This window comes from Piliocolobus tephrosceles, unplaced genomic scaffold (genome assembly GCF_002776525.5).
Source record: "Piliocolobus tephrosceles isolate RC106 unplaced genomic scaffold, ASM277652v3 unscaffolded_30409, whole genome shotgun sequence".
Classification (NCBI taxonomy): Eukaryota; Metazoa; Chordata; class Mammalia; order Primates; family Cercopithecidae; genus Piliocolobus; species Piliocolobus tephrosceles.
The window spans coordinates 1-11,550 of record NW_022313654.1 but is presented as its reverse complement, the minus strand read 5'-3'; the positions used below and the strand labels follow the sequence as shown (position 1 = coordinate 11,550).

Sequence of the window (11,550 nt, the reverse complement as noted above, 5' to 3'; positions counted from 1 at the left end):
CCCATGGGCTGTCAGGGCAGATCCTGCCTGCTCAGAGTTCCATGCAGAACTGGTGGCTCCAAGCCACAGCAGGGGCACAGCGTTGAGTGACCCAGGCTCCCCTCTGGCCCCTGTCCTTGCTGACCATTTCCAGGCCCTCCATGGGCCAGGCCAGGTACAAAACCAGCTCACAGGTGTCCTCTCTGGCAATGTTCCCTGACATAGTGATGGTGTGTCACTCCCCAGACATCTACCCCCATTTTCAATGCATCTTTGGCTCAAACTCACCATCCCTGGGTTGGCCTCCCAGACCTCCTCCTTGACCCTCCCATCCCCCACCCGGCTTCTCCCCAGGCGCCTCCTCCACATGGGGGTCACCCAAGAGACCTAAGACTTGTGCCTGACCTGTTTCCCTTTACCATCTCAAGATGGCTCCCAGGGCCAAGAACAAAGGCCAAGATGCAGCAGTCCATTCCCTCACTGCCCCACCCCACACGGAGCAGGGGCGAGAGAAGGCCCCGAGTGCCCGCCCAGTCAAACACTGGACTCTGTGCTGGGTGCATGGCTGAGCCTAATGTCCTAGCTCCCAATCTGAGGGACCTGGGAGTGAACACTGACCACACAGGGCAGCCCAGGATCCTGTGGGGGACCCAGGAGGCCCCAGACTCAGCCAGGGGTGGGAGGCAAGGGGTTCCTAAAGGGGTGGAGGCATCCCAACTAAACAGGAAGGAGCCGGCCAAAGCATGTCTGTGCGTGTGCGTGGTTGTGCGCCTGTGTGTGTCCTCCAGGAAGGAGTTGCTCAGTGCAGGCAGGCATATGCCTGAGTGTGCATGCCCTGTGCCTGCCTGTGTGTGGGTGTGTGTGCGCGCCTGTGTGCATTTCCATGTGCCTGTAGTGTGTGCAGCAGCTACTGAATGGCAGGCTCAGTCAGGACACACGTAATCCACCCTATTCCAGGGCTCACTCTCATGTGCAGACTAAAGGGGACCCCATTTTAGAGGCAATCGGCAAGGATGTCCATTTACCCCTGCCTCTGCCAGCCTTCCAGGCCCCATCCAGCCCGGCTTTCTCTCCCCCTCCTCTGGGCCCTGGGTCCAGAGCCTCCTATACAAGGAGGAGGGCGTGGCCTTGGAAAGGCAGCCTCCCTGTGGGAAGCTGGCCTGCGCTGACAGCTTGGTGACGATGAGGCCCAGAGAGCTGTGCATGGGAAGGAGGTGAAGGAGGTCTCTGCCCCTCGACCCCAACCGTGCACATTGGCCTTTCAGGTACTGCTTGGCCCTTTCCTTCCTCCTGGGCAGGCAGAGTGGGCGGCAGGCTTAACCAAGAGAAAGGCTCCTTCTGGGAGGCCCGTCCCCTGGATCCCAGGTGAGCCCCTGTGCAGTGAGCAGCATCCCTCTGGGCCTGGCACCTCCCTCTCTGGCTGGGACTTGGGAGGCCACAGGGATTGCTGCTGAGCACCAGGTGTCGCCAGCACTGGGCGGGGGCCTCCCGGGCAGCCCCAGGTCTGTGGTGGACGATACGGGCCGGGGTCTTTGGGCTGCCCCGGTGCCTCATGTTCTAAGGCCCCCAAGATCTCGGTCCCTGGACTGGAGCGTGCTGGCCCCTGAGCCCATAAGGAGCACTGACGCAGTGCCGGTGCGATGCTGAAGAGGGCTGGGCGCCTGCTGGGCAGAGGGGTGGAGACATCCCAGGTCTGAGTCTGCCAGTCCCAGCTTTCCACCCCTGCAGGGCTGGGGCAGAGGGAGCACCAGTCCCAGCACCTCCCCTCGAGACAGACCTGACCCAGCAGGCCTCAGTCGGGCTGGCTGGGGCCCCGCCCCACTGCACCTGTCCTGTGCTGGGGTTTCCCTGTCTGTGAAGCAGATGGTAAGACACTGGCCGCACCCCACCCTTCCTGGGTGATGTGAAGATGCACGGTGGCTCGGGACTCCAGAAAGGAGTTGCTCAGTGCAGGCTGGCACCCTGGGCAGGCTTCCAAGAGGAGGCGCCGGGATTTGGGTTGGATCTTGCAATGTGGAGTCAACGTGAGGATGATGCTGTCCTCTGAAATGTCCTTCTCCCGACCCTGTTTTTGTTAAATGCAACAAGACTCAGCTTTGGTGTCACCTCCTCCAGGAGGGCCCCCTGACTACGATCCCCCTTTACCCAGAGGCCACCATTGCCCACTCATGTGTCAGCCTCCCTGGCTGAGACTGAGTTCCTGAGGGTGGGGCCTGGCCAGCTTGGGAGCTGGGTTGTATCTGCTAACCTTGCCGGCTCCTCCAGCCAGATGCAGAGCTCCAGGGAGGCCACTGGGCCATTCCTAAGGAAGGCTGGAACCCAGGTCCCTGGGGTCTGGGTGGAGATCCCACTCCAAGGGGGCCAGGAACACCCTGAGCCCTGCCCCTCCCCACCCACCTTCAGGTCGTAGATGATGTCACCGAGCACCAGGTACACCTTCACGTAGTAGAGGGTCTCCTCGTCGAACGCCAGCGGCGAGTTGCAGAGCGACAGGGCCTTGAGGTAGAAGTGCTCTGCCAGCTTGCCATGGGCCAGCCGGTGGTAGGCCATGCGCTCGTTCCCTGAGGAACGATGGAAGGATGAATGGATGGGTGGATGGACAGATGAATGGATGGATAGACGAGTGAATAGATGGATGATAAAAGGATGGATGAATGATGGATGGATGGAATGATGAACGGGTAAATAGATGATGGAAGGATGGATGGACAGAGAGCGAACAGCACAGGGGCCCTCCTGCATCCCTTGCCACTCACCTGGATGTGCAGGTCCACCAGCTTGCTCTGCTGCAGGATGTAATAGATCTTCCCTGCTTGCAGCCAGGCATGTGCCTCCTCCTCTTTCTTCTGGAGGTCGATGAAAATCCCCAGACTTCATTTGGTGTGTCCAAAGCAGATTTGTAGGCCCTGGAATCAGACACAGGTGTCAGAAAGAGGGCTCTCATCCTCCTGGAACCAGTCTGCCTTTCCCGTGGGTCTGGTGACAGATGAATCTGGAATGTGGGGACTGGGAAGGGCTCTCTTGTGTGTGCAGTGTTCTGCCCTTCCCAGGCTGCTGGGAGGGCCAGGGTGAACACACGGCATGGAAAAGATGAAGGACATCCTCCTGAGGAAATCGAGCATCATGCTGCCCTGTGGCAGGAGGAGTGTGCTAGTCCATCTCCCCTGCCTCCCAGACCTGGCCTGTGTCTTCTCCAGACGCACCAGGAGACGTTAGTATTCAGAGGCTATCTAGGCCGATGGTTCTCAAGATGTGTCGGCATCACAGTCACCTGGACGCCTGTCTGCATGGCTTGCTGGCCCTGCCCCAAGAGCTTCTGGCTCCACAGGATTGGGGCAGGCCCTAGAACTCCCACTTGCCACAAGCTCCTAGGTGACATGGATGCTGCTCTGCTGGTCCAGGCACCACACTTGGAGAAGCATGGCTCTAGCACACTGGCCCATTTTCCTTCTGTGAACCCGAGGCCAAGACTAGAGTCAGTCTCCCAGGTCCCCATGGAATCTGGCTCCTTCCCTGCTCTCTCAGTAAGTCCGACACTCGAGGGGGTGTAACTGCAGCAATGTCACCAGGCCCTTTGAGTGGGGTGGCCAGGGCTATGGTTACCCCACCAGGTAAGGATGCTCGGGGGAAGCCGAGTGGGCCACATGGGACGTGAGACCTTGAAACCCTGCCCCAGGGAAGCAGGTGGCACAACCGGCTCTGTCTTCTGTGGAGAGAAGCCACAGGTGGCTGCTGTGGTCACATTTAAGGGGACAGATGAAGGCCAGGAGTGAAGACACAGGGCGGGCACAGGTCAGATGATGAAAGCCACCGTAGTAAGAACAGCCCAGAGGGCACATACTGCCTCTGCTGGGGTTGAGATGAGCTGTGGGGAGGTGTGCAGGCAAGGATGGGAAGACGTGTCACCCAACAAGGGAGGCTCAAGCTGGGACTCACGGGCCATCCACAGCCCTGGGACGACCCCAGGCCCAGCAGCTCAGAGTCTGATGCCAAGGAACCAAATGATCCCAAGGACGGGCTGCTGGGGCCCTGGGCCAGCTTCCCTGTGCCCCCTGCCCTGCTCCCCTGACCCCTTTGCGCCCCTCCCCGCAGTGGGGGCTGGGTTCCTGGAGGGTTTCCTTTCAGTCAGAGAATGCCCCTGCGGAAGAAGCCTGGGTCTGAACCCCCACCCTCCTGGGAGGATGGACAAAGCACTGCAGGGCAGAGGGGACCCACAACCGTATCCCTTGTCTGGGCCATTTCCCTAGACTCAACTTCCTCATCTATCCTCTGCAGCCTAGATTTCGGACAGCCCTGCCCACCTACCATCCGTTCACTGCTCAGTCTGCAGTGACTGTTCTATAGCACTCCATGGCTCCCCAGTGCTCTTGGAGAAAAGGCCAAGCCACAGCCTGAGGCCCCAGACTCTGCTTAGCTCTCCAGCAGAGCTTCTCACCATCCAGCACCCAACCCACCCACTCCCAACTCTGCACCTCCCTGCGTAAGCCCGGCTCACTCACCCCCACTCCTCCCCGCTCACTCACCCCTGGGCCTTCACACAGGCTACACCACCAGCCCCTCCACACTGCTCCCCGCCCACCACCACCACCACCTGTTACTTGACTAAATCCTCTCAACCCTCTGGTCCCAGACTAAAGAGGCTTCCCTAACCCGGGGCCAAGTGCTGCCCCGCCATCACGCCACTCACTGTTTTGTGGCTTTTCTGGCCTGAAGCTCACATTCCCACGTTCAGCCACTGCCACCCGAGGACCCCACAAACCCCATTTGTGGGTGGGGCTTGGCACACTCTGCACAATGAGCTGCTTTTGCATGAATTACTCTGCAGCTTTGGGCAATCACCTGCCCCCGTGTCCTCTGTGAAGTGGGATGGCAGCCTTGCACAGGCTGCCAAGATACCAAGCAGGTAACACGGGCCCAAGGACCGGCGTTCAGGGCCTGGCTTCTGGAGGGGCCCCAAGTCCCAGCACAGCAGAGCCTGCCTAGACCCCAGGGTTATGGCCAGGGATTCCCAGCACGCAGGACTTTCAGAGCTCAAGGCAGGATGGTCCCTGGGCAAACCGGGAAGAGCTGGCTGCCCCAGTGGGGCACAGAGGGCCTGGCCCTGCATTGGAACGGCCTGTCTCCAGGGTGCTTGCCAACATCTGCTGTTGGCCACGACTCGGCATTTTCGATGGGGGAAAACCACCGCTTGTTTCTGAATCACAAACCCCAGGTGTGCCCTGACCCGAGTGGCCCAGAAGGCACACAGGAGGAACCGGCGCAATCACTCTCCATGTGGCCCATCTCTACAGCGACCAGAAGGGCCCACTCGTAGTAGCCCTTGCCCTGCTGGGCCGGGCCCTGATGGGTGCAGAGGTGGCCCAGCTGCAGGAGCACGTGGGTGAAGTCCCGGCCACACTCCCCACAGGGCAGCCTCGAGAACAGCCGCACAGCCTCCAGGAGGGAGTGCTGGGCCAGCCTGCTGGCACCCACGTGCAGGCACAGGGCCCCGAAGGTGGCCAGCACCACTGCCTGGTTCCTCCGCAGGCCCAGGTCCCGAGCTGCCCGTAGGGTACGGGCCCTTGGCTGCCTGCCTCGTCTGGCCCATCCTCTTCAGAGCCATGGCCACCATGTTGGCATTCACGCCCTCCTGGTCCTCGCTGGCCACCACTGCATCCTGGACAGACTGCAGGATGTCCAGGGCCACCGGGCCCTGCCCATGAAGCACGTGCAGCCAGGCCAGAGCCACCAGGCAGTCCACAATGGCACGGACTCTGGCAACAGCACTGGCTTGCATCATGAAGGTGATGGCCGGGCCATGGTAGCCATGGTGGCTGTACAGCTGGGCCAGGCTGGCGTGGAGAAGGCTGCGCAGCGCCTGGCCTGTGCCTGGGGTTAGGGAGGCCAGCACTCGCCTGAGGTAGTGGGAAGTCTGGGTGGGGAGCTTGTGGGGCTGGAGGACGTTCTGGAGCACCAGGTTCACGCTCCTCAGTGAGCCGGCCCGTGAGTCCTGTGCCCTCAATGAGGCCACCTTGACAGCTCAGCACCAGGTGGGGCAGGCACTTGCGGCTGTAGATGTCAGCCAGGAGTAGGGTGCGGTCTGAGAGCTACGCAGCCTCTGGGGCTCCTGAGTCCCTGTGCAAAAGCAGCAGCCACTCTAGGAAGGGCAGGGCCTCCTCGGGCTGCTTGAGGTACACGTGGTGCCTGACCAGCAGGAAGCAGGCCCGCACCTCGGCCTGCAGGTTCTGGCCACCCGCCGCCCACCGCCCGCCGCAGTGCCAGCTTCTGGAGCTCCCCCTCTGCCTCAGTGCTGCAGATGTGGCCAGCTGTCCCCAGAAGCAGGGCCATGGCTTTGGGAACCACCTGTGTACACTCTCCCGGTTCTTCTGCTTCCGGTCAATGCTGGCCACGTGGGCGTACACAGCCATCATCAGGAACAGGTCCCCGAAGCTGCCCTCCAGACCCCCAGTGCTTCCTCAAAGTACACCCGGGCCTGGGACAGCTTGAGCCTCCTGCTGCACAGCTGCCCCAGGAGGAAGCAGAGCCTGGCCCGGGCCATGAGGAAGCCAGCTTTCTTGGCCGCCCCTTGGGCCTCTGCCAGGCGCCCAGTCAGCTCCTCTTGTCGCTAAAGCTGCAGAACACGCTGCTCAGCCATGGCAGCGCCACATTGTACAGGCCACGGAAGCTGGCCTTGTACCCGGGGGCGTTCAGGGACAGCAGCAGTGAGCTCAGGGCCTCTGGATCTTCCCAGTCGTCCTCAGCTTCCAAGCAGAAGGAGGGCTCCTCAGGGTCCTGCAAGCTCACGTTGCTGGATGCCGCACAGAGACCCAAGGACGCTGGCTCCTGGGGGCAGCCTGGGCAGGACTTGCATTGTTCCAGAACATTCTTCACCTTCTGCAGGGTCTCTTGTGGCTCCAGGCCCGGGCAAGGTGGAGATATTTCTGCAAGTCACAAAAACACCTGGACAGATTAGAGTCCAGCAGTGAGTCCTTGGTCCACTGGGGACAGGGTCCCTGCATCCCCGCCCTCTGTGTCCCTAGTGCAGCTTGCCATGGGCCATGAGCCCTTGAGAATTACGTGCAATGCAAACTCGGGGCCTGGAGAACATAGAAACTCCAGCACTATGGGGACAGAGAGAACACGCAGGCCCGTGGCCCGACTCTCCTACAAAATCACCCTCCTGTCCTGCTTTGTCGTCCACCTGACAGCATGGTTTGAGGAGACTATGTCAGCTCAGTGATCCCTCAGAGATGCCTTTCCCTTTAGAAAGAATCAAAGCCTTCTAACTGGACCCATGTATATGCAGCACTACAACTACAAATGTAACTTCTGTCAGCATATTGGGCCCCCCGGTGGGGTACAGGAATCCATGAAATCCTCAACAGCCAATCAGAGCTATTGATCAGCTCAAAAGCTGCTATGCAAAATTGGTAAAGCCACCAACAGCACAGGACAGGGGTGTTGTACCCAGGTACCCAGCTCCGTGCAGGGAAACGGACCATCCCTGCAGGAAGGATGGGAAAGCTTCCAGGCCCCTGTGGCCACCTTCACCTTGGAGGGTCTGAAAACCTGAAGCCCACAGTTCCTAAAGGGTCAACAAAGGCCAGGCTGCTCCAGTAGCCTGCTGGCCCCTGCTGGCTTCGGTGGATTCCTAGCCAAAGCCCCCTTCCAGAGGTGAGCAAACAAGCGTATTTCCTGTTGGAAAACCTGGGATGAAAGGAGGCATTACTGGGAAGGAAAAAACCTAGATTTAAGCACTCTGTTTCAAGCTCACATGTAAAAAATATTTTCAATACAAACTGTCTCCTTATTCGTCTGTAAAGCCCTGGAATTAAAAAAATAAATATGATTTAGAGACAAATGTCTGACTTGACTACACTAGATTAGCTAAGAAATCTCCCCCACCCAGCAGAGGCAGATAGCCCCTCCCAGCCACCACCCTGGCCTCCTCCAGGGACTTTGGCAGAGGGTGGAACCACTCCCTCCCCGAGGCAAACCTACAACAGCCTTCCCTTCCCCACTGGCTTCCTGGGCCTCCTCTGGGACCTTGTGCCTGCCTAATGCTGGAATGGATCCCATTCCCAGGGAACTTCCAAGGGCCCTTGGGGCGTCCACATCACCAGGCTGTCCACATGCGGACCGTGTGTGAGGGAAAGAGACAGAGCCGTAGAGGGGAGACGGGAGGGCCTCCCTGAATCAGCCCCTCAGGAAGGAGCAGACCCTTCAGCGACCTCAGTTGAGGCCCCTGCAACCTAAGGCTCTGAATTCTGCCACCCGCTGAGGGCAGTGTGACCTCCCATCTCTGAGGCAGAGCACAGGGCGAGCTACAGCTTCTCCAGGTCATGAGAAAGGAACCCACAGCTACATGTGGGCCCCAGCAGTGGAAAGGAAGCCCCACCTCAGTCGGGGACCAGGCGGGGGCCAGCATGTTCATTGGAAGAAGTGTGGGACCCCACGGCCTCCAGTGCCAGAGTAGACAGGAGGTTCAGGCCCATCTCAGGCGACGTCCCCCAAGTCCCCAGCCCACAGCATAGAGGGGTGACAGCCGGATCCAAAGCTCACTATACTCAGCTCTGTCACCTATCCCGGCGTTACCACAAGGCCCAGCTCATAACCAGAGGAAGACTGAGCCACTGGCAAAACTCACATTGTTCCTGCGATTGCTCGATCTCAGCTTCCTCTACTGAGTCTGGCAAGGAAGAAAAGAGAAGCAATCAACACCCCCAGCCAGCACCTCTGGTCCCATGTCAGCTGGAGCTGGGAGTCGGTGTTGCAGGGTGAGAGCACTGCAGGGTGCAGGGGTTGAAAGTAGTATCATCCTCTGCCCTCCAGGATCACAGGAACAACATCACTGGGGGGTGGACACTTTCTGCAATATTGGGAGTAACATCATCTTCTGTGCCTTGGAATATTAAGAACAATATCACGGGGGGGAGGGGCGTGTACATCTTCTGAAATATTGGGAATAATATTATCCTCTCTCCCCCTGCAAATTCGGAAAGATAGCACAGAGAAGGTGTTCACCTCCTGCGATATGGGGATTAATACCATCTTCTCCCCTTCCGGATATCAGGAAGAGTATCACATGGGGGTGTACAGTGTCTGCGATACTGGGAGTAATATCAACCTCTTGACCTTGAGACATTAGGAACAATATCCCAGGCTGGGTGTCCGCCTCCTGCTCTATGGGGAGTCATATCATCCTCTCCCTTCCACGATATTAATAACAATATCACAGGGTGGGTGAACACAGCCTGCGATACTGGAATTATTGTCATCCTCTCCCCCTCCGGATACTAGGAACAATATCACAGAAGAGCTGTACCCTCCCTGCGATATTGGGAGTAATATCATACGATACCTCTGTGAATATTAGGAGCAATATCACCGGGTGGCTGTCCGTTCATTGCTATGTTGGAAGTCATGTCATACTCTACCCCCATGGATGTTAGGATCAGTGTCACAGGGTGAGTGTACACCTACTGCGATATCAAAACTAGTATCATGCTCTCCGTCCCTGGATATTAGGAACGACATCACAGGTAGGTGTACACCCCCTGCGATATTAGAATAATATTATAAATCATTAAACATCAATGATCGATTTTAATAATTATCAGGCTGGGGTCGAACTCTTGACCTCAGGTGATCTGCCCGCCTTGGCCTCCCAAAGTGCTGGAATTACAGGCGTGAGCCACCTCCAACACTTCTTGACATCTCTTTTTGGACCTCAAATTTAGCATGCCCAAAACGCACTTTTGATTCCCTCTGCTATAACCCACTCCTCCCAGTCTTCCCGATCCCAATAACAGCATCTCTAGTCTTCCAGTTACTCAGGCCAAAATCCTTGACATCATCCTTAAAACTTCTTTTTCTCTCTCTTGCCATCCAACCCATTTAAACTCTCCTTTCAAAATATATAGGCCAGACCTAACCACTTCTCACCTTCCTCATCATTTCCAACCAGGTCCAGCCCTCATCATAGCGCTCTGGGTAACTGCCAAAGCCTCCCAATCGCCAGGCACAGTGCCTCATGCCTGTAATCCCAGCACTTTGGTAGACCAAGGCAGGTGGATCATCAGAGGTCAGGAGTTCAAGACCAACCTGGCCAACATGGTGAAACCTCTCTACTAAAAATACAAAAAATTAGCCGAGCATGGTGGTGGGAGCCTGTAATCCCAACTATTTGGAAGGCTGAAGCAGGAGAATCACTTCAACTCAGAAGACAGAGGTTACAGTGAGCCGAGATCGTGCCATTGCACTGCAGCCTGGGTGACAAGAGCGAAATTCCATCTCAGAAAGTTAAAAAAAAAAAAAAAGCCTCCCAATCCACCTCTCTCCTTCCGCCTTTCACCCTACCCTGCATTCTACCTTCTACTCTCAAACTTTTCAGAAAAAAAAAAAATGTATCCACAGAGAGAGAAAGAGAAAGTACAAATGGGGTGAAATGTTTGGGGAATCTGAGGGAAGAGCATAAGAGAATTCTCTGTACTATTTTTGTAACTTTTCCAAAAGTCTGGATTATTTCAAATATAAGAGTTAAACAAAGAAAAAGAAGAAAAAACACTATCTCCCTTTGTGAATTCATCCTGTCTTTCCCCTGGCAACTTAAGGACACTCTCAACTAAGCACATCTATTTTTTCATGAACACTAAAAGAACCCTTGCCTAGTTTTGTCTTTCTGTGCCTGACAGTAGAAGTGTGTGTGTGTGTGTGTGTGTGTATTTCATATGTACATGTGTGTGTGGTGTGTGTATATAGAGGGAGAAATATATATGTGTGTATATATATATAAATATATATTGTACATTGACAATGGTAATGTGTATATATATATATGTGTGTGTGTGTATATATATGTGTGTATATATATATATATATAATACATACCCCATAGCCTGTCCTTAAGCAGTTCTAAACTTAGTGGGAAAAACAGATACCTAAGCAGAGAATTTCAAAATAATATGATGAATATTTTGACAGAGGGATGCGTTGCTATGGAACACGCTGCTAAGACACAAAACCTCCTAGATGGGACAATGAATGAACTAAGTTTTGCACCTATAGTCACCCCCACTGATATCCTCACAAACTTTTATAGTTATATGCATTTGCTTCCCCCAGGACCCCCGTTTCATAAGGCTTAGTCCTAGAGCCTAACAAGTTCCTACTACAGCTGGCACACGTATGTCATTCAAGAAACAGGGGCTGAGTGAATGACGAGTTAAGAACCATCTGTCAGCCAATGCTCAGTAATACAACACGCACTGGTATGCAAACTATATTTTTGTTGAAAGCAAGGGCAGGATCACAAATTGTCTTTCCAGAGAAAGCAAACCTCAAAAACGTCTTTACCCTACTAAAGCACATTATAGAAGCTCCCCTTATACAAAAGAAAACCTCCTCATTCGTTATCAATGGCATGTAAACCTAATAAGCCTCTGCCCCTGATGACATCTCTTCCATCCCCAGGGCTAGATAAAGGAGGTTCCAGAAACCCACATGGGAATACCCCCAGCAACACTGCCAGGAGAAACAGCTCACGTGGATTTGGCTGGAAATACAGTTGTCTTTAACAAATTAACACTGAAT

The 11,550-nt window shown here is 55.7% G+C and overlaps 1 protein-coding gene across 5 annotated transcripts; it reads right to left on the bottom strand.

Annotated features, from left to right (window-relative positions):
* Positions 1 to 482: 482 nt before the first annotated feature.
* Positions 483 to 7,669, bottom strand: LOC111535313. 5 transcript variants are annotated; one of them, XM_026451781.2, is made up of 4 exons: positions 6,763 to 7,669; positions 2,736 to 2,885; positions 2,377 to 2,540; positions 483 to 2,044 (listed from the first exon to the last, which is right to left on the bottom strand). In XM_026451781.2, the coding sequence occupies exons 1-4, from the start codon at positions 6,827 to 6,829 to the stop codon at positions 1,772 to 1,774; spliced, it is 654 nt and encodes a 217-aa protein (XP_026307566.1). In that variant the 5' UTR covers positions 6,830 to 7,669; the 3' UTR covers positions 483 to 1,771. The 5 variants fall into 5 exon arrangements, with proteins under 5 accessions (XP_026307566.1, XP_026307567.1, XP_026307569.1 ...); XM_026451782.2 differs by lacking the exon at positions 6,763 to 7,669 and adding an exon at positions 5,874 to 6,727; XM_026451784.2 differs by lacking the exon at positions 6,763 to 7,669 and adding an exon at positions 3,183 to 4,099.
* Positions 7,670 to 11,550: the final 3,881 nt, after the last annotated feature.